General features: G+C 38.3%; 1 protein-coding gene across 1 annotated transcript in view; it reads right to left on the reverse strand.

The window, feature by feature from the left end:
• The window catches only part of LOC134576785 (pregnancy-specific beta-1-glycoprotein 8-like), a 174,476-nt gene that overhangs the window by 35,973 nt on the left and 115,139 nt on the right, over positions 1–23,364 (reverse strand). Inside the window, exon 3 of the mRNA XM_063435487.1 lies at positions 7,111–7,422. Within this exon, the coding sequence (XP_063291557.1) occupies positions 7,111–7,422 (312 nt within the window). The remainder of the gene's footprint in view (positions 1–7,110; positions 7,423–23,364) is intronic.

The raw sequence follows: 23,364 nt of genomic DNA on the forward strand, positions 1-23,364 counted from the left end.
ATTACAGTGAAAAAAAATATTTATTTTAAATGTAAAGCTTAACCAATTGTTAAAACAGATATGAGTGGTGGCACTGGGCAAGTGGGCACAGTATCCAATGTGAACCTCACACAGAAGCTGGCAAGCAGGCAACTGCTCTTCTATTACAGTGAAAAAAAATTATTTATTTAAAATCTAAAGCTTAACCAATTGTTAAAACAGATATGAGTGGTGGCACTGACTGTGCAAATGGGCAAGGCATCCAACCTGACACAGAAGCTGGCAGGCAGGCAACTGCTCTTCTATTACAGTGAAAACAAATTATTTTGTTTTAAATCTAAAGCTTAACCAATTGTTAAAACAGATATGAGTGGTGGCACTGGGCAAGTGGGCACAGTATCCAATGTGAACCTCACACAGAAGCTGGCAGGCAGGCAACTGCTCTTCTATTACAGTGAAAAAAAAAATATTTTAAATGTAAAGCTTAACCTATTGTTAAAACAGATATGAGTGGTGGCACTGGGCAAGTAGGCACAGTATCCAATGTGAACCTCACACAGAAGCTGGCAGGCAGGCAACTGCTCTTCTATTACAGTGAAAAAAAAATGATTTTAAATGTAAAGCTTAACCTATTGTTAAAACAGATATGAGTGGTGGCACTGGGCAAGTAGGCACAGTATCCAATGTGAACCTCACACAGAAGCTGGCAGGCAGGCAACTGTTCTTCTATTACAGTAAAAAAAAAATTTATTTAAAATCTAAAGCTTAACCAATTGTTAAAACAGATATGAGTGGTGGCACTGACTGTGCAAATGGGCAAGGCATCCAACCTGACACAGAAGCTGGCAGGCAGGCAACTGCTCTTCTATTACAGTGAAAAAAAAATATTTATTTTAAATGTAAAGCTTAACCAATTGTTAAAACAGATATGAGTGGTGGCACTGGGCAAGTGGGCACAGTATCCAATGTGAACCTCACACAGAAGCTGGCAGGCAGGCAACTGCTCTTCTATTACAGTGAAAAAAAATATTTATTTAAAATCTAAAGCTTAACCAATTGTTAAAACAGATATGAGTGGTGGCACTGACTGTGCAAATGGGCAAGGCATCCAACCTGACACAGAAGCTGGCAGGCAGGCAACTGCTCTTCTATTACAGTGAAAAAAAAATATTTATTTTAAATGTAAAGCTTAACCAATTGTTAAAACAGATATGAGTGGTGGCACTGGGCAAGTGGGCACAGTATCCAATGTGAACCTCACACAGAAGCTGGCAGGCAGGCAACTGCTCTTCTATTACAGTGAAAAAAAATATTTATTTAAAATCTAAAGCTTAACCAATTGTTAAAACAGATATGAGTGGTGGCACTGACTGTGCAAATGGGCAAGGCATCCAACCTGACACAGAAGCTGGCAGGCAGGCAACTGCTCTTCTATTACAGTGAAAAAAAAAATATTTATTTTAAATGTAAAGCTTAACCAATTGTTAAAACAGATATGAGTGGTGGCACTGGGCAAGTGGGCACAGTATCCAATGTGAACCTCACACAGAAGCTGGCAAGCAGGCAACTGCTCTTCTATTACAGTGAAAAAAATTATTTATTTAAAATCTAAAGCTTAACCAATTGTTAAAACAGATATGAGTGGTGGCACTGACTGTGCAAATGGGCAAGGCATCCAACCTGACACAGAAGCTGGCAGGCAGGCAACTGCTCTTCTATTACAGTGAAAACAAATTATTTATTTTAAATCTAAAGCTTAACCAATTGTTAAAACAGATATGAGTGGTGGCACTGGGCAAGTGGGCACAGTATCCAATGTGAACCTCACACAGAAGCTGGCAGGCAGACAACTGCTCTTCTATTACAGTGAAAAAAAAATATTTATTTTAAATGTAAAGCTTAACCTATTGTTAAAACAGATATGAGTGGTGGCACTGGGCAAGTAGGCACAGTATCCAATGTGAACCTCACACAGAAGCTGGCAGGCAGGCAACTGCTCTTCTATTACAATGAAAACAAATTATTTATTTAAAATCTAAAGCTTAACCAATTGTTAAAACAGATATGAGTGGTGGCACTGACTGTGCAAATGGGCAAGGCATCCAACCTAACACAGAAGCTGGCAGGCAGGCAACTTCTCTTCTATTACAGTGAAAACAAATTATTTATTTTAAATCTAAAGCTTAACCAATTGTTAAAACAGATATGAGTGGTGGCACTGGGCAAGTGGGCACAGTATCCAATGTGAACCTCACACAGAAGCTGGCAGGCAGGCAACTGCTCTTCTATTACAGTGAAAAATTTTTTTTATTTAAAATCTAAAGCTTAACCAATTGTTAAAACAGATATGAGTGGTGGCACTGACTGTGCAAATGGGCAAGGCATCCAACCATACACAGAAGCTGGCAGGCAGGCAACTGCTCTTCTATTACAGTGAAAAAAAAATATTTATTTTAAATGTAAAGCTTAACCAATTGTTAAAACAGATATGAGTGGTGGCACTGGGCAAGTAGGCACAGTATCCAATGTGAACCTCACACAGAAGCTGGCAGGCAGGCAACTGCTCTTCTATTACAGTGGAAACAAAATTTTGGTTGTAAATGCACGCTATAGAGACACCAGATATGAGTGGCAACTGTCAAAGTACGCTGGCAGGGTTGTGCAGGGCACACGCTGAAGGAAGGCCTGACAGAGCCGCTTGAAGGACACTGACTGTCTGCTATTAGCTTACACTGGAAACCTTTTTTCTTTGTAAAAGCACGCTAAAGAGACACCAGATATGATTGGCAACTGTCAAAGCACGCTGGCACAGGTCTGCAGAGCACACGCTGAAGTAGGCCTGACACCCAGACGCTTGCAGACAACTAACTGATCTTCTATTACAGTGAAAAAAAATGATTTCTTTAAAATCTAAAGCTTAAGCTATTGTTAAAACAGATATGAGTGGTGGCACTGGGCAAGTGGGCACAGTATCCAATGTGAACCTCACACAGAAGCTGGCAGGCAGGCAACTGCTCTTCTATTACAGTGAAAAAAACTTATTTATTTAAAATCTAAAGCTTAACCAATTGTTAAAACAGATATGAGTGGTGGCACTGACTTTGCAAATGGGCAAGGCATCCATCCTGACACAGAAGCTGGCAGGCAGGCAACTGCTCTTCTATTACAGTGAAAAAAATATATTTATTTAAAATCTAAAGCTTAACCAATTGTTAAAACAGATATGAGTGGTGGCACTGACTGTGCAAATGGGCAAGGCATCCAACCTGACAGAGAAGCTGGCAGGCAGGCAACTGCTCTTCTATTACAGTGAAAACAAATTATTTATTTTAAATCTAAAGCTTAACCAATTGTTAAAACAGATATGAGTGGTGGCACTGGGCAAGTGGGCACAGTATCCAATGTGAACCTCACACAGAAGCTGGCAGGCAGGCACCTGCAATTACATTACACAGGGAAAAAAAGCAGCCTGATGTTATAGCCCTAAAAAGGGCTTTTTGGGGTGCTGTCCTTACAGCAGAGATCAGATGTGAGTGGTGGCACTGGGCAAGTAGGCACAGTATCCAATGTGAACCTCACACAGAAGCTGGCAGGCAGGCAACTGCTCTTCTATTACAATGAAAACTAATTATTTATTTAAAATCTAAAGCTTAACCAATTGTTAAAACAGATATGAGTGGTGGCACTGACTGTGCAAATGGGCAAGGCATCCAACCTGACACAGAAGCTGGCAGGCAGGCAACTTCTCTTCTATTACAGTGAAAACAAATTATTTATTTTAAATCTAAAGCTTAACCAATTGTTAAAACAGATATGAGTGGTGGCACTGGGCAAGTGGGCACAGTATCCAATGTGAACCTCACACAGAAGCTGGCAGGCAGGCAACTGCTCTTCTATTACAGTGAAAAAAAATGTTTATTTTAAATGTAAAGCTTAACCAATTGTTAAAACAGATATGAGTGGTGGCACTGGGCAAGTAGGCACAGTATCCAATGTGAACCTCACACATAAGCTGGCAGGCAGGCAACTGCTCTTCTATTACAGTGGAAACAAACTTTTGGTTGTAAAAGCACGCTATAGAGAAACCAGATATGAGTGGCAACTGTCAAAGTACGCTGGCAGGGTTGTGCAGGGCACACGCTGAAGGAAGGCCTTACAGAGCCGCTTGAAGGACACTGACTGTCTGCTATTAGCTTACACTGGAAACCTTTTTTCTTTGTAAAAGCACGCTAAAGAGACACCAGATATGATTGGCAACTGTCAAAGCACGCTGGCACAGGTCTGCAGAGCACACGCTGAAGTAGGCCTGACACCCAGACGCTTGCAGACAACTAACTGATCTTCTATTACAGTGAAAAAAAATGATTTCTTTAAAATCTAAAGCTTAAGCTATTGTTAAAACAGATATGAGTGGTGGCACTGACTGTGCAAATGGGCAAGGCATCCAACCTGACACAGAAGCTGGCAGGCAGGCAACTGCTCTTCTATTACAGTGAAAACAAATTATTTATTTTAAATCTAAAGCTTAACCAATTGTTAAAACAGATATGAGTGGTGGCACTGGGCAAGTGGGCACAGTATCCAATGTGAACCTCACACAGAAGCTGGCAGGCAGGCAACTGCTCTTCTATTACAGTGAAAAAAATTATTTATTTAAAATCTAAAGCTTAACCAATTGTTAAAACAGATATGAGTGGTGGCACTGACTGTGCAAATTGGCAAGGCATCCAACCTGACACAGAAGCTGGCAGGCAGGCAACTGCTCTTCTATTACAGTGAAAAAAAATTATTTATTTTAAATCTAAAGCTTAACCAATTGTTAAAACATATATGAGTGGTGGCACTGGGCAAGTGGGCACAGTATCCAATGTGAACCTCACACAGAAGCTGGCAGGCAGGCAACTGCTCTTCTATTACAGTGAAAAAAAATATTTATTTAAAATCTAAAGCTTAACCAATTGTTAAAACAGATATGAGTGGTGGCACTGACTTTGCAAATGGGCAAGGCATCCAACCTGACACAGAAGCTGGCAGGCAGGCAACTGCTCTTCTATTACAGTGAAAAAAAAATATTTATTTAAAATCTAAAGCTTAACCAATTGTTAAAACAGATATGAGTGGTGGCACTGACTGTGCAAATGGGCAAGGCATCCAACCTGACACAGAAGCTGGCAGGCAGGCAACTGCTCTTCTATTACAGTGAAAACAAATTATTTATTTTAAATCTAAAGCTTAACCAATTGTTAAAACAGATATGAGTGGTGGCACTGGGCAAGTGGGCACAGTATCCAATGTGAACCTCACACAGAAGCTGGCAGGCAGGCAACTGCTCTTCTATTACAGTGAAAAAAAAATATTTATTTTAAATGTAAAGCTTAACCTATTGTTAAAACAGATATGAGTGGTGGCACTGGGCAAGTAGGCACAGTATCCAATGTGAACCTCACACAGAAGCTGGCAGGCAGGCACCTGCAATTACATTACATAGGAAAAAAAAAAAGCAGCCTGATGTTATAGCCCTAAAAAGGGCTTTTTGGGGTGCTGTCCTTACAGCAGAGATCAGATGTGAGTGGTGGCACTGGGCAAGTAGGCACAGTATCCAATGTGAACCTCACACAGAAGCTGGCAGGCAGGCAACTGCTCTTCTATTACAATGAAAACAAATTATTTATTTAAAATCTAAAGCTTAACCAATTGTTAAAACAGATATGAGTGGTGGCACTGACTGTGCAAATGGGCAAGGCATCCAACCTTACACAGAAGCTGGCAGGCAGGCAACTTCTCTTCTATTACAGTGAAAACAAATTATTTATTTTAAATCTAAAGCTTAACCAATTGTTAAAACAGATATGAGTGGTGGCACTGGGCAAGTGGGCACAGTATCCAATGTGAACCTCACACAGAAGCTGGCAGGCAGGCAACTGCTCTTCTATTACAGTGAAAAAAAATATTTATTTTAAATGTAAAGCTTAACCTATTGTTAAAACAGATATGAGTGGTGGCACTGGGCAAGTAGGCACAGTATCCAATGTGAACCTCACACAGAAGCTGGCAGGCAGGCACCTGCAATTACATTACACAGGAAAAAAAAAAAAGCAGCCTGATGTTATAGTCCTAAAAAGGGCTTTTTGGGGTGCTGTCCTTACAGCAGAGATCAGATGAGTCCTTCAGGATTGTAGTGGACACTGAATACCCTAGCATAGCTATCAATTTCCCTATCTAATCAGCAGCAGCTAAACTTTCCCTCCTCTCACTAAGCATGCATCTTCCGAATGAATCGAAAATGGATGCTGGGAGGGAGGTTGGAGGGTGTGGAAGGGAGGGAGTGCTGCTGATTGGCTGGAATGTGTCTGCTGACCGAGAGGCACAGGGTCAAAGTTTGCCCAATGATGACGAATAGGGGGCGGATTGAACTGCGCATGTGTCCGCCCGCCGTGGCGAACGCGAACACGCTTATTTCGCCAGGAACTGTTCGCCGGCGGACAGTTCGGTACATCACTATCCTGCAGTGTGGGATGCTCCATAGACCCCCATTGTTTCCTCTCCTGCAGCAGTTTCCTGGTTGAATATATTGCCAGGAGCTGAAGACAGATCAAAAAAGGAATATGGTCAAGACAGGTTTAGGTCATTATTCTTACATTCCTTTCTTTCTCCTGAATGCCAGCATGGCAGATGACATGGCACATTGGAAGTCTTAGGAGAAGAGTGATGATACCCAATTCACATTGCCAGTCTAAACCCATTGACGTCAAATGAGCTACTCTGCCTTAATGAGCAGGCATCAGTATCAGAAAAACATTTGTAAAAATAGCAAATAAATGTAGATGATAATTATTGACTGTATTAGTGCACATTATATTGATCAGTCAAGAGAGCTAAGATGCATTTTAGACTTTTTCCTTGGTGTTTGAAAAAAAAAAACAACTATAAACTTGCACAGTATATTTTCACAGACATATGCAAAAATAAAATAAAAAAATGTTGCTTTAATATCCACATTACAACAGTGAATTACACTTTGAATAAAGCGATTCATGGCAGTTTAGCAGAGAATCCCCTTCATGTAACAAGAAATAAAGTTATTGTAAGTATTGCATTAGTGATAAAGCTCTACCTTATTATGGCACTTACTGTAAACAGCGAGACGGACTGTTACCGTTGTCGGTGCTCCACCAGCAGTATTAGATACAGTCAGAGAGTAATCCCCCTGATCAGCTAATGTCAGATTGTCCAGTCGGAGAGTTAAATCGGGAAACAGTTCACATCTCCCTTGGCAAGGAGCAGCATAAGTTATACTGTTACCCAGAGCTGTAACCATCGCTCCATTCACAGCAGAAGTCCATATAGCCAGACGATTTTCAAGTGGAGGAAGAGTTAGACTCACTGTCAGATTTACCGACCCTCCCTCAGCCCCATTCACAGTCTGCAGAGAAGATACAGAACCTGTGGAGAGAAATGACAAGATATTAATTTAATTTTTAATGGTCAATATAACACAGATCTATCTGCTATCATTATGTATTCCACCTACATGTCTCTGTAACCCATCATACTGTACATACATAGAGGGGACATAAAGCATTATTATCCCATAATGCACTCCGGTGGATTCCTACCTGCTAGAACTGACAGGAGTAGGGTCCAGGTGAGTAAACCCTGTGAGAGAAACATCTATCCTGCTGAGTGTGAGCTGCAGACTGAGCTCCAGGTGTTACTGTGTAACTGGCTGCCTTCTTGTGATCCTTGTACTGAGCTCTCTGCTTGTTCCAGGTTCTCCAGCTACAGGGAAATGAGTGTGTGATAATCTAGAGTTCCTGAATGTCACTGATTAATATACAGTCTGTTTGTCATTATTTGTTGTACTTCCTGCTGCAATTACAAAGAGAATAACAGCTGTCTGTTAAAAAAAAGAATGGGAATCGCAGTACCTGTGCTATTACAGTAACTTCACTGGATTGTTATTTGAAGATATATAATGTTATATTTTAAATTGTTTAAATTCTTAAAAAAAATATTGCTTATATAGTATAATATTGTTATAATATGTTATACAATATAATATTGTTTATATAGTTCATATTTTTACAGTAGTTCATTATTAACATAATTTAACTCATATACTAATGTTTTGCTTTCACAAAAACACTTGCTGTTCACTTATTACAAAACATTTCTAAAAGTTTGAATGTGTAATCATACCTTTGGCTCTCTATGGAATGGATTGCAATGTGACAGGGACACCAGGCTGAACTGGCGCTCACGTATTTTATAGATTTTATAGGTCATGCATTTAAAAGAATCAAAACAAAATGAAAATGAAAGTATTTATTTATTTATTAAAAATCCAAATGGAAACTGGCCAAAAATTGTGAACATAAATGTGGACAGTCTACTGGTATTGAGAGGAAAATTCTAGATATCATTCAAGATATTTATCAATCTTGAAATTTGGCAAAATACAGTACTTTAGCTTGCTATGACAAAAAGCTAATATTCTATATTTCTGTAGAAACAGGTGAAATTAGTGGTGACTCTAGGAACATATATATGAGGTGTTGGGAAATACAATAATAGTATGTACTGCATAACATGTATATAATTAGCACTTGAGCTGTAGATGGCGCTGTGCAGTTCAGAGTACTGTGTATATATGATTTGAACTTGTTGGTACTCACAGGAAGGAATTCTTTGTATTTTTTTTTAACTTGCTCTATGTCTCTCTACCTTTTACCTGTCACCCTGCTGGCTGCTATTTTAAGTAACTGATATGTTATAGCTGTTTGCTGTTTATCCAAACAAGTAAAGCCTAACATGCTTCTTCACAATCTGCCAGTGACTCTTTTTGATGCATAACCATCAGGAGGCATATAAGATATCACAGTCAAAAGTAAGCATTTCCATGGGGAGGTGGGGTAACAAGCTGCCATTGGCATTCTGGCGCCAGCATGCTATAATTGTTGGCGTCAGGCACCAAATTTGCAGAGAATACACATTACCTACCTGGAAAACTTGTTCTGGGCTGGCTAATAACTGTTTAGTACATAACTCTCTTATTTGCTATCTTTATATGGGATTGAGTTATGATCATTATGGTTGGTACACGCGGCCCGCTCAGGATGTTAAGAGCTTGAGCCACACGCATTTCGTGTAGATGAAGGAGTGCTGCATGTGGCATGAGCAGAGGACCCTGTCCGGCTCATGGTTCAGGTAAGTACCGCAACAGTATCCCCCCGAAATACATGCCCACCGGGCTGGGAAAGGACTAGGCTTGGCAGGAAAATGGTAGTGGAAGGCATGTAGAAGGCAGGGGCATGATTATCACATGTGAAAACTCAACAGTGCTTTTTAGGGCCATACCCCTTCCAATCAGTTTTAATTTTGTACACTAACAAGTTTAATACATTTTAGTTGAGTAAAATTTTTGAGATTTAGTTGTCTAAAACTACACTAAAACTAAAACAATTCTGATGACTAAAATACGACTAAAACTAAAATCGCATTTTAGTCAAATGACTATGACTAAAACTAAATGGAAATTTGCTGACAAAATAAACACTGCACAGAGGAGCTGTCGAAGGGGCAAAAGAGACACCTAGATGGGGCTGGGAGGACACAAAGAGACACAGAGGGGCTGGGTAAGAGACGGATAGAGGCTTTAACTAAACCCATTATATTTTAGTCGTGTCAACTAAAATCTACTGGAGATTTAATTGACTAAAATATACTGAAATTTAGTCCACTAAAACCAGACTAAGATAATGCAAGATAGGGGAAACAGCACTAAAGAATGGTGTAATAAAGGATGGTGTAATAAAGGCAGCAAACCTAAAATAGGGCTCCCTCTGTGCCCTACTGACAGAAGTAATACGAAAAATACAAAGAGAGAGAGTTTGCACCAGGCAAAAAATGTATATAAATATACTGAGAGCAATATCTTGAAATATATAAGGAAGAGAGCTTATATATATATATATATATATATATATATATATATATATATATATATATATATATATATATATATATATATATACATTTATATATATATATATATATATATATACAAAAATCCAATATCAATGGTTGGTAGTCACAAATAAAATAAAAAAACAGTAGCGGAAAAGAGTCCTAATGTAAAACTTGCCAGAGAGAATACCAACAGTCTGATTGAGGTGGATATTCTCTGAAGGGACTGGATGGAGACAATTTTTGGAATCCGTATGTGAGAACAAAGAAAAGGTAATAGTGCAATAAGGACTATAAAAGTTAGTATTCTAAAACATATGGTCTAATGTAGTCCTACTCACGTGTGGTTGAACTAAAATCAGCTCTAGTATGAATGGCATACAGTGGTACAATACCTACTTATAGGATATGTGAAGAGGTGAATTTCACAGCAATGTGTAGACCATAAAAGGGTTACAAAAAGGGAGACACCAAATAGTGCTCACTGTATAAAAAGATAATAGGAGTATAAATATCAAAATGTTTACTCACATTTAGTTAAACAGGCGGACTACTCAATGAATCAGACATGAGTGGTATAATCCCCACACTAGATTTCTTTGGAGTAATACTCAATTGAAATATTAAAATCTGGATGCCAGGCAGTAATAAAATAGTAGCAAAAGCATAATAAAAAAATAAAATAGCACAGTCAAAAGTTTGCGTAGCCAAAATACATTTATTTAACACAATCTAAAATATCCACAATGTATTTCACCTTTAGCCAGGCAGTAACTAATTTATTACTGCCTGGCATCCAGATTTTAATATTTCAATTGAATATTACTCCAAAGAAATCTAACGTGGGGATTATACCACTCATGTCTGATTCATTGAGTAGTCCGCCTGTTTAAATAAATGTGAGTAAACATTTTGATATTTATACTCCTATTATCTTTTTATGCAGTGAGCACCATTTGGTGTCTCCCTTTTTGTAACCCTTTAGGGCTTTCTCAAGTGGAGATATAAAAACATGCCTGGTAGGATGGGGAATATAAAGGAGACAGATAATAAAGCAATGACAAATTTGGCGCCCAAATCATGTCATAGAGAACAAGTTAAAATTCCTAAATTTCAAAAAAGGTTATACATATAGATAATATATTATATAGGGGACTTGTGATAATTTTTTGGCATTAAAACAAGTGTTTTAACATAGTTAAAATCAGTGTTGAAATTAGTCACGTAATCGGCATCCATATTGGATACAGGGCCGCACCCGGTATAAGGTTTAAAAACTCATGGGCAAAAATCCGAAGAGTTGGTGGCAGGATAACATGATTCCTTAACCTCCTCATGATTGATGTAGCAGGATACAATATTACCTTATGCTGTATTGTATCCTGCTAGATCAATATTGAGGAGGTTAAGGAATTCATGGTATCATGCCACCAACTCTTTGGATTTTTGCTGATGGGCTTTTAAACCTTTTACTTCTTGTAAGTGCAATATTAATAAAGCAGTGATTTTAATTTTTAACAGTCCTGCACTATGGTTTTTATTGCTTATTTTTACATGTACTCCTGATTTCCAAGAGGATCCCATTGAAGAGAGAACACTATTGCTTGATGTGCTCGTATGCCTTTGCACTTTTGTGAGTTGAACCTTGAATTCTCACTTTATATAAGTGCAATTATGTTATGACACTATATGAACTTTTTACTTATTTAGTAGATATCCTATATTTGTAAAAACTAGGGGCAAATCTAGTTCCCATAGCTGCACCTTGTGTTTGAATATAAAAGGAATCTAAAAACCAAAAGTAGTTAAAATTATGTTGATCCCTTGTATAATAAAATTAATCTGTTCTTCTGGGATACATTTCTCTTCCTTTAAAATGTTAAAAACTGCTTCACACCCTTTTTGATGGGGGATAATTGAATATAGTGATTGTACATCATTGGTGACAAAAATGTAGTCTGAGTGCCAAATAAAATTAAGAAGAAGAGTCATAGACTCCTTTGGATAAGATTTCATAACTTTAACTGATGGCTGTAATATAATATCTATATAACTCCTTTAAAAGAGAAAGGCTAGAGAGGCACTAACTCCTTTAAAAGAAAAAGATCATGGTATTTTTAATCTGTCACAGAAAATGTTAACTTCCATCTAGATCTCCATTTTAAGTAAAGGTCTTAAATCCCCCCCCCCCCCCCACAATTTAACCCATTCCAAGCCTTTTTAGATATTAATAACTTTGTAAGAAAGGCCACACTAAAAGATTCTTCATAAATAAGTCTATTGCAAGACACTTTACAAAATGACACAGATACTTTTAATTTCACTCCTCCAACTGAACATCCAGTAGTAAGAACCAATTTGAAGAAAAAAATAACATTTTTATCTGTCTAGCTTTAAGTCCGGTCCCAAAGAGGTATTTGAAAAACTGGTGCTAAACGATCTTAATAAATTTAAAAAATATAGACACCAACACCACCATTTATCCTCTCAAGAACAGACAGCCCTTAAAGAACTACAGAAAGATGACACCATCATCATAAAACCAGCGGATAAAGGGGGTGGTCTAGTTATACTTCCTAAAACGATGTACATAAATGTAGCATTAAGACAATTAAATGACCCCACAGTTTATGAAAAATTTGCTTCAGATCCCACCCGTCTCATTAAAGACAAACTTATTTTTTTTTATCTGTGGGTCTCGAATCTTGGATCCTCAATAAAAGGGATTTGACTATTTAAATATACCACACCCAAAAATCCCTGTTATTTATTTTCTACCTAAGATGCAAAAATCGGGAAAACTCTCCAGATAGACCCATTGTCTCTGGGATAGATTCCACATTGTCCAATTTATCTGAATATATAGATATTTTTTTACAGCCATCACATCTGAATGTGATGGGTAGCCACCCATGATGATTGGGATCCCAATCATCATGGGTAGCCACCCATCACATTCAGATGTATCTCATGGGTTGTATTAGTGTGGTATATAAAGATTAATTTTACTCATTCACAACAGGCTCCCTTGATAAAGGCATCTTCTGCCAAAACGTTGGGGGCTTGCCAATTTATTTTTTCACTTATTCTGGTACGCATTTTTTTATTCTGGTACTATTCTTTTATTATAATTTTTGTCTTTTTGATGGGCTGTTAGGATTTGATATCTCTTTCAATAAATTGTTTTCATATTAATGGTTGTGCTCCTTGATTGGATATTATCTGTAATTTTCTTGGCCCTTTGGGAATAGGACCTTATTTAAGTGAGCACCAAGGCTTAGAGTAATTTTAAATCTATTATTACCAAAAATTCTACGAAAGATCACTCAAACAAAAATGTTACTTTTTTTTATCACAATCAAGTTTGTAAAATTTCAGACCATAAAATAAAGTCCCAAACTACGCATTTTACATCTAATAACACAAAAAACTTCTACCCTATAAAAGACCTCATATTCTGCAATACTAAGAATGTGATATATTTACTTGAGTTCCCATGTGACTTACAATATGTTGGCATGACTTTGAGATGCTTAAAAACCAGATTGGTGGAGCACAGTCAAGATATTATAAAAGGATTCCCTAACCACTCTGTATCCAAACACTTTTTAAAACATGGAAACAATCCAAAATATCTAAAATGTATAGGGATCCAAAAATGAAAACTCCCTTGGAGAGGTGGAGATATTAAGAAAAAATTAGGTAAAAAAATAAAAGTATAGGGGGTTTTCTTTTAAAAACCCTTGCCCCAAAAGGTTTAAATGCATACTTTGAGCTTTTTAACATTTTATAATCCGTGTATTGTCAGGGTATTTATATCGGCAGACATTTTGTGCTATGATAGAAATACAAAGTGTATATTCTGAATTCACTTTGAACAGACCAGACTCCATTTTGTTATTTTCAAGTTAACAAAGAGACACGAAATTTCTATCCCTTCTGTAAAACTGACCGCTTTGCCCGAGCTGAATGGAATGTGTAGTATAAACAACCCAGTGATACAATGAAAGCAGGGGGATGGACAGACTGTCTAAAATGCTAATGGAATAGAATAAATTCTAAACCCAGACATAGGTGACAGAAGATTAAATAATTAAATTTTATTTATATATGTACAAAGTCCCATTGTGAGTGGAAGTTGAAACTTAGTTCACAAACTGTCATATTAGGAATTACTACAGAAAATGGAGACACATAGTCTGAGAAAGACCCTTTGAAGTGAAAGGATACTTAAAATTATGGCACTATACAGATAAGCCAAAATGACATCAAAATAGCCACCAGGAAAAGTTAACACTTTCCTGGATAGGTATGTTTAGTGGGACAAGACTGCCATCTAGAGCCCAAATACTAAAATGGTTACCTAGAAAGGAACCACACCCACAGTGTTCCCATTGGGTAATTAGCCACTGACGAACAAAGAAAATTTCCCTTTAAAAAGTTAAGAGAAAGGGGAGATTGAGATTCAAGCATCCGAGCATTCAGAGATGCAGAGAGGGGGCAGATAAATGCAAAGAGTCTGGGACAATGCAGAGAGGCCTATGACACTCAGAAACTCTTACACTCCATGCAGAGAAAGAGACCCTTGACACTTAGCTACCTGAGAATATCTGATGAGAAAATATCTACTTAACTGGTAAATATACTGCCATTTAATTAATTAATTAAAATTAATTAAAATTAATAGAATTATATATGACTGAATAAATCACGATCAGATTTCCATATTTAGAAATCTTAGTAATAAGAAATACATTATTAAACTTTTATTCTGCAGATAAAACGCTAATTCTGTATTTATGTGACATATCACATGTTAGCATATCGTGACATTTATTCAGCTGTATTGATTTGCTCTAAAATAAGATAAAATATCTGTTAGACAAATTAATTAAATATCAGCTTATAGAACATGTTAGATTCCTTTTTATTTCAATGGATCTAGGAAGTGACTAATGACTGGAAATGTTATTTTATTTAAAATTACAAAGGAATAGATCTTAAATCCCTAGAAGAGGTCTATTTCTAACTGCCAGCTGAAAGTTTTTATGGCTTTACGCTGCACGCTGAGGAATTCTGTCTCTGTGTGAAACTTTTTCTCTCTCTCTGTGAAAGAATCGTAAATCAGTCTTGACAGCTATGTTGTAGATTCTAAACTACGTTAACCAGTGGAAGCATAAATTGCCACTTTGTATTGCATATTGTTTTATACTGAATATTCATTGATTATTGTTACGCATGTTACTCATTATTATTATTTAAAATGTCACAATAAATTATCTATTTTTATAACAATTTGTGATTTATTATATGATATACATTTCACTTATAAACGATACGTTCTTTGGGATCTGAGAATTAAAATAGTGGGTAATTCTCATCTGTTTAATATTATTAGCCCATAAATATCCCCACAGTATATATTTATTTGCATTATTACCTTTTATTTTATTATTCCTGCATTATTATTCTGTTTTATGCATGTAACACATGTATTTTTGTAAACTCATAACCTGTTATTGCTATTATTATATAATGTAAATCCCATTCCCTTTCCAATATAAGCACTATTATAAGTTTATGATCCTTTCCCTCTCAATATGACTATCACTTCCCCTACCCCAACTCATCTGCATATAACACCCCCACATAACCACGCACACGATGGTGAGATACATGTCTCTTATGCATATAGTCTCTCTTCTATCTAATTAGCATTCCTATGTAGGCTACCCTAACTCCCTTCACCCTCAAATTACTCCCACTATCTTTTTTTAATTTTCATAACTCTTCTATCTGTCAGCCTTCCACGTCCGATTACCATGCTCCCTTTATCCCTCCTCCAACTCCTTTACCCAAGTGGCTTGGCCCGCCCACATTAGACTTTAATTTAATTTTTTGCAAATGTCCCACGGACGATCACCATGCCCCTCCTTCATACCACCCTCTTTCTACCAAGCTGCATGGTCCGCTCGAGGAAAAACTACATTAGGACGAAAATCACTCCCCCCTCTAACTCCTTATCACTTTTACCATACTCCTGCACCTACTACATGTCCCATATTGCATTATGGAGAGTCACGAGGTGCGGCCTGGTATCCAATATGGCTACCGATCACATGACTAATTTCAACCCTGATTTTAACTATGTTAAAACCCTTGTTTAAATGCCAAATAATAATCACAAGTCCCTTATAGAATATATTATCTATATGTATAACCTTTTTTGAAATGTAAGAATTTTAACTTGTTACCTATGACGTCATTTGGGCACCAAATTTGTTATTGCTTTATTATCTGTCTCCTATATATTCCCCATTCTACCAGGCATGTTTTTATATCCCACTTGAGAAAGCCCTAAAGGTGAAACACGTTATGGATATTTTATATTTTGTTAAATAAAAGTATTTTGGCTACTCTTAACTTTTTGACTGTGCCATTTTACTTTTTTATTACGCTTTTGCTACTATTTTATATTTTTATTATTACTGCCGGGCATCCGGATTTTATTATTCCAGTTGAGTATTACTCCAAAGAAATCCAAGGTTTGTCAGGATCCTGACGAAAGTTCCATTAGAGAACTGAAACGTTGATGTACGACTGGCAGATGCCTGAATAAAAGCTAAGTTTTTCACAATTTATTTCTTTGAAGTCCTTGCAGTGCTATCATTACTACATTTCTATTATTTGGCTGTTAAGCACCGGGCTCTAACTCCCTATCCTGGAGTGCAAGCAATTGGAACTTTGTATATATATGTATTTGTATATGAACGTATGAAATAATAAGAAAGAAGCAAAATGTGGTAAGAGCAAAGTCAGTTGAGGTGTGCAGAAACTGACGTGAGGTTAGACCTGTAAAAGAGGGCCCACCTAGGTGAAGTGAGAATTAAGTCAGAAACATTTATTTAAACATAACATTACTTAGACATTTCATGGAAAGCCAATCTTATTTCTTTCTCAGGATTGGGTCATGTACTAACTGGAGTAATAACGTACTAATGTAAAGTATGAATTGTTTGGTGGTTAGGGGTTTTCCTTGAATGGCCAACAGTGGAGAATCAGGGTTGGAAGTGAGTTGGGATTCCACTAGCTTATCCAAAACGTGGATTGGACACCATTTGGTAGAGGTAGGATAATATTTAATCTCTACTGGTGGGCCAGTTTGGCTCGTTTTGGTATGGGTAATTGACAAAATGTAGTGGTCCTGTTATTTAATTAGGTGTTTTTGCTGAAGGCATGACTTAAAGTTGGATGCCTTTTCTACAGCGAATTATTTAGGTCTTACGAAACCATAGAGGGCTATGTAAGCCGCGGACTTGATAATTAGGTTCGTGGTTTGTTCAAAAGGGGACTTGTCTAGTGCATCAGAGATACTCCTAAACAGTGTACTGTCTATGGGAAGTCTCTTAATGGGATTATGTACTGTTAGTCTCTGAACACCTTTTGAGGACACTTTTAACTGGGTAGGATGCTAGAAATTGAGTTTGTTGGGATAACTGTATGCCCATTAAGTATGTCCATTAAGTAATGTTTGATTGTATTGTACACTAATTTAAGAGAAATGTGGCAAAAAGTTGTAAATGCGACCATGGTTTCTACGGAAAAAAACATTTATTACACAATAATCACGAACAAACCTTTTAACCCCTTAAGGACACATGACATGTGTGACATGTCATGATTCCCTTTTATTCCAGTTTGGTCCCTAAGGGGTTAAACAAATCATATGCTCTTGAATATGCTTTTTTTTGTATTAAAAGACAAACCAGCCTGTGCGAGCGACCTACTATGGAGTAAGAGGGTATTTAAAGCATGATTAGGTCTGTGAAGCTCGGAGGTTGTCTGGGTTGTGCGTTTGCCGATGGATGGATTCTGAAAAACTCCTGTAAATTAGCGCGTGAGAGAGCACCAGTTGCGTTGTTCTGAACACCAGGCACATGAATGCAATAGATACAGAATTGTAGGTTTGATGATAGCCAGGTAAGTCTCCTAACCAATTTCATAATGGCAAGGGACTGATAGCGGCCTTTGTTAATAATATCACATGCCGCTATGTTATCTGAGAAGCACCTGACCGACTGTCCACTCCCATCCTTATCCCATATGTGAGCAGCAGCTACGAATGGGAATACTTAGAATAGTGCGGAGGTGGTATTGAAGTTCACTAGTGTCTCTAGTGGCCAAGAGTCGTACACCCATTCGTTACCAAAAATAGCTGCGTAGCTTATGGCACCCGATGTGTCAGTCCAAACTACCGGGGAGTCGTGAGAAATAGGGGGGACAAATAGCGACCTGCATTCCAAGATGACAGAAATAGATGCCACATTATAAGATCTGCAAGCTGGTTCATCTAAGAGGTTGTGGAGTCGTCGTCAGGGAGCCAGTGAAGGAGAGAGAGAATTCTGGAAATTAAAGATCTACCCTGTGGTATTATTCTCATCGCAAAATTAAGTGACCTGAGTAGTGACTGTAGCCGTTTCCTGGTGCAAGAGCCTTGTGATGTGCAGATGTTGATATAAGAGAGAATTCTGTCTACTTTCTCTTGGGGGACGCTGGCTTGCATAGACACGGAATTAAGTGTAATACCCAGGAAAGTAATCTCGGTTTTGGGACCTTCTGTTTTGTCTGGGGCAACAGGGACTCCTAGATCTTTGAAAACAGAGAGCATGTGACTTAGGCTGCTTGGTGTGCAGTGGTGTGGTTCGATGGTGAGGAAGTCATCTAAATAGTGAATGACTACTGGACATCTGCCCTTGTTAAGTAGGAGCCAGGTTAAAGTCTCGACGAAGATATCAAACCTCTTGGGGCTACTCTTGGAGCCGAAAGTTAGCCTGGTCGCGAAATAATACCTGTCTTCCCACTTAACGCCATGCAGGTGCCAGAGTGACTGTTGTATAGGTAGTAATTTCGGTTTTGCTTAACCATGCAGCCTTACCGGAATGAATGATGGCTTGCATGGCGTCATCAATTCTAGCATATTGAAGGGAGAAATCTTCTGACGGAATTAGTGCATTCAAGCTAGGTGTAGTGGAAGAGTGAGGTGCCAAAAAGTCAATTATAAGCCTCTTTTTATTGTTAAATTTCCCCGTAGCTATGCCCAGAGGGTTTGTTCTCCAGGATGTGAAAGGTGGTATTGTGAAAGGCCCTATCATGAAGCCGTTGTTAATTTCTTTAAGTAGGGGTTCATGTATGCTACTGGGGTCTGTGAGTGCTGACTGTAGGTTGGGGCATTCCAAAATACCCGTAGGGAGAGTAACAAAACCTGTGTGAAACCCGTCAGTAAAACCAGATGTGAGGAATTCTACCAGATGTAAAGAAGGATAATTAGACAGGTAGCATTGCAAATTTGGAACGTTCATTGGAGTGGAGGATTTGTTAGGGTACAGTCTGTTTGGGCACATTGTTTTAGCAATTAACAAAGTGAGCACACATGAAGAAGCCTGCAAGCACTGTAACTACAACCACCGGCATTGAAATTATTACAGACTTGTGCTTTACCCAAAAAAACAATTGGCCTGCCTAGGTTATCTCTCAACTCTCTCTGTGTAGTATTGGATTGATACTCAGGGTTGGCGTTACTGGTAGAGGGAGCTGCTGTGTTGTTAGGACAAAAGTTGACTGTATGGGCCGCTGACGAGCATATGGCACAAGAAGGCATCTTGAGACCCGCAAAATGGCTAAGAAACAGTTCGGTGTCTAACTGACCCCAGTCGGTGTTAGTATTGTATTGGGTGAGTGAAGTGGCTGACCTGGAAGCGAATGATTTGTGATAATCATAAAAGGCATAGCCTCCGTACTTGTATGCCAGGTCAATGATTTTACGGAGGAATAAGTCAAGTTCCTCTCTACGGTGGGGAAAGGCTGTACAGATAACGTCTCTGTATAGACTGAAGGCCAGGACGAACTCAGGGATGTTAAGTTTCCTATTCAGTCTAGTGTCTCTGGACTTCATAACTACTGATAGGTCAACGAACGTATATGATCTGTTTTCAATCACGTCTTGAGAAGCTATCAGTAGTGAAACCAAGTTAATGTATTTCCCTTCTATAATGTCACGCTTCAGGTTTTGTGGAATGAGGTGGATAGGGTTAATAATGTTGGTAGTTTTGGCGGATACAGGGTTATTGTTACCTCCTGGGTTAGGTACAGACTGGGCTAATGGGAACTGGAACCTCCTGGAATGACAGGTGTGCTATTAGATTCCAGATTATCCAGCCTGTTATTAATAGTGGCTATGGAAGACACAAGGGATGCCATCATGACATGCAGTTCTGATAGGCTGTTTTGCACGTTAAACTCAGAACTAGGGCAAGGCCTTTCATCGTCCTCCTGAGTGTTTAGCAACCGAAAAAATTCAGCTTTCCTGGCTGTGGCCGGGAAGGGGATATTCCTCTTTTTGAGTTCCGTGGTGATTTTTGGAATCGTCCAGGACCTATAGCTGGACGCTGGGTTTGCAGGTCTGGCATGCCTTCTCTGTGAGCCTGATCTGGTCAGGGTGCTGGCAACCGACAGGTCATCTCCTTGTATGGAAGCGTTAGACATGCTAATGGTGTGAGGCAGATAGCTTAGGTTAGTATGGAATTGTGTGTATTTGCAGTAACCCAGATTGCTAGATTAGTGCCCTGGGGCAAAATTGTATTAACCTACTAATATTGTTGACAGGTGACGCCCTAACTACTTGCCAAGTGGCTTTGAGAGGCTCTACCTATGATTTGGCTTATGGGGCCTTAGTGCCACTGAGGTGGGTGGCGGGGTTTTGGCCTCTCAGTGACACGAATAAGATGCACTATCTATTGGCCGTGACGAGTGAGGCCCTAACTATGATTAGATGCAAGGCTATAGCTATGCATTGGGCCAATTGTGCTTGGACCTCTGCTGAACGGAGCGATAATCGGCCTTGCGGGACCACTAACTCTAGGCGAAGAGGCCTATAGGAATATACCTAATTGGCGAGGGTTTATTATAAACTGCGATCAACCAAGCGGGGGTATTGTGATACAACATACCTGTTTATTATCCTGTATGATGTGTTCGGAAGTCTTTAAGAAAGACCCCTACTTGAACCTAAAACAAGTCATAATAATTGAGTTACAACCTAACCCCCAGGAGATGACCATTGAAATTATACTGCTGAGCCCGTTAGTAGATACTAACCGTATATAACTTGAAAGATTTATGAGGATTGCTTGTCCTGGTAGGGCGAATGTTGTTCAACTAGTGGTTGGAAAACGTGACTTATTTAATACATGTTCTGGTTCCCAGAAAGTAATACATAACAATGTAATTAAGTATGAAATTTAGGGCCTACCTCTATAACCTTGCAGTTGAAATAACCAAGAAGGCCCTGCTGCAACCAATGTCAGTAAGTGAGTAATCTTTAAACATGGAAACAGAACCGTTTTAATTTACATATTCATATGTAATGAACATTGCATTGGATAACATAAGTGCATTAGAGGAGTATGCTATAACATTTAGAACTTGTATAAGAAAGCATTTGAGCGTAGAGTGGTCACCAGAAAAGCTAATTAACATGCTTAACTTTTATATAAAAATACACATACTATGTTTCAAGAAATCTTCTGCAGGGTGAAGCCGAACAGTAATAAAACCGTACTTTAAGAACTGTATAGACTTAACCGCCATAGATACTATGCAGATTGTTTAGTGAACAATAGTAACACAGGAAATTTAAACGTGAGACTAAAGGAACCATGCAAATTCAAACATGAAATGCAGTACTAATGAGAACAAGACTGTGATCGGCTGAAACGAACAAAATGAACACTCATTGCCTTATGCAAGCGTATAGTAAGAGGTGATGAAACGTACGAAAGATTGCACGAACGCGGGTCAATACGAAAGGTAACAGTGTATGTATAAACGTTTATGCATGATATTTTTTTTAAACGAACGGACACAGAGAGATTTATATTAATTGGAATGTGAGAAAGCTTATGAAAGGACTGCATGAAACGTGGGTTTACACGAAAGGTAGCAACGTACGAATGAATGGTAACACATGTAGTTTAGCCGAACGGGCTTTAAAAGAAACTGACGAATTGGTTCTATGTGAGGAAACAAAAGTTTATACGAATGCCCGTTTATTTTAAGTGCCGTGGTAACCGAACAGAAAATGTAAACAAACGTGTGTTCTAGTGAAAGTACAGGGGTGCGTTCGTATGAAAAGAGTATAACTTAGAGTTAGCCCTTCGTGCGCTGGCTTTCTAGTTATACTCACGAACACAGAACTGAAAGAAAGTTTTGGTGAAAGACTGCCGGCCGACGGGCGGGAAAATTATGTCAGAGTCCAGTGAACCGGAAGTAAACAGGAGCACTTCCGAGATCGTAGCCGACAGGTAAGCAGGGGCTTACTGGGTTTAAATAGGGTACATAGTGCCTCCCACAATTACAGGCCAAGCCTTCTATATATATATATATATATATCTATAGATATATCTATACATATACATACACATATGATATATATATATATAAATATATATATATATATATATATATATATATATATATATAAATATATATATATATATATATATATATATATATGTGGTTGGATAGTGGAAGGGGTTGTGAGTTGGTAGTGGTGTGTCGATACCAACAAGCGGTTAGGCTTGTATAAAGAGGGCCTACCAGGGAAAAGAGGTGTAATAGTTGAGTAAAATATGAGGTAGTGGTGGGTGGGGTCACTCAAACAGAAAAACCGTGCAGGTAAGTAGGGAGGATTGCATTTTATAAAAAAACAAATGGCCTTCTACTTGTGGTTGGAACTTAAAAATAAACTTGACAGTAGAAGGGTTTGTAAGTTGGTAGGGGTGTGCCTATACCAACGAACGGGTAGGCCTGTATATAGAGAGCCAATAAAGTATCGGTGAGAACACACTTTAAGCATACTTACAAAGTTAAACTCAAGTTACTCCCTGAGTTCTTATTCATGAAGCGGAATCTAAGTATTGAGTACAGGGAATACCAGCTAATTAATTTAAAGATGTGGATTGGATAAGTGCAAGCTGTTGCGTGTGGGTATGCATGTATCTGGTATTAACAGGGGTCTTAATTGCTGTTTGTCGGAATAGTGATATGGTTGGATGATTGGCCTTGTTAGTTTAGAAATCTTTAAGGGTGAGATTGTAGTGGGTGATGTGTTTGACAAGGTAAGAGTTGATGTTGTGTTGGTGTAGCACTGTGATTTCTCGAGGATCCATATCAGGCCATGTAAAATGCTACTTTAATTACTGTGATATCTTTACTATTGAATTGTTTGGTATCCAATACATCAGAAAGGCTCCTGATTATGTGTGGTTTAGGAGTAGGCTAATGGACTAAAGAGAATGGTCTGTTTGTGCTGCCTACGGAGATTGTTGTAGTGCGTTATAAAGAAAAGGAAGGATGAATGAT

Source organism: Pelobates fuscus, chromosome 11 (assembly GCF_036172605.1).
Source record: "Pelobates fuscus isolate aPelFus1 chromosome 11, aPelFus1.pri, whole genome shotgun sequence".
Lineage (NCBI taxonomy): Eukaryota > Metazoa > Chordata > Amphibia > Anura > Pelobatidae > Pelobates > Pelobates fuscus.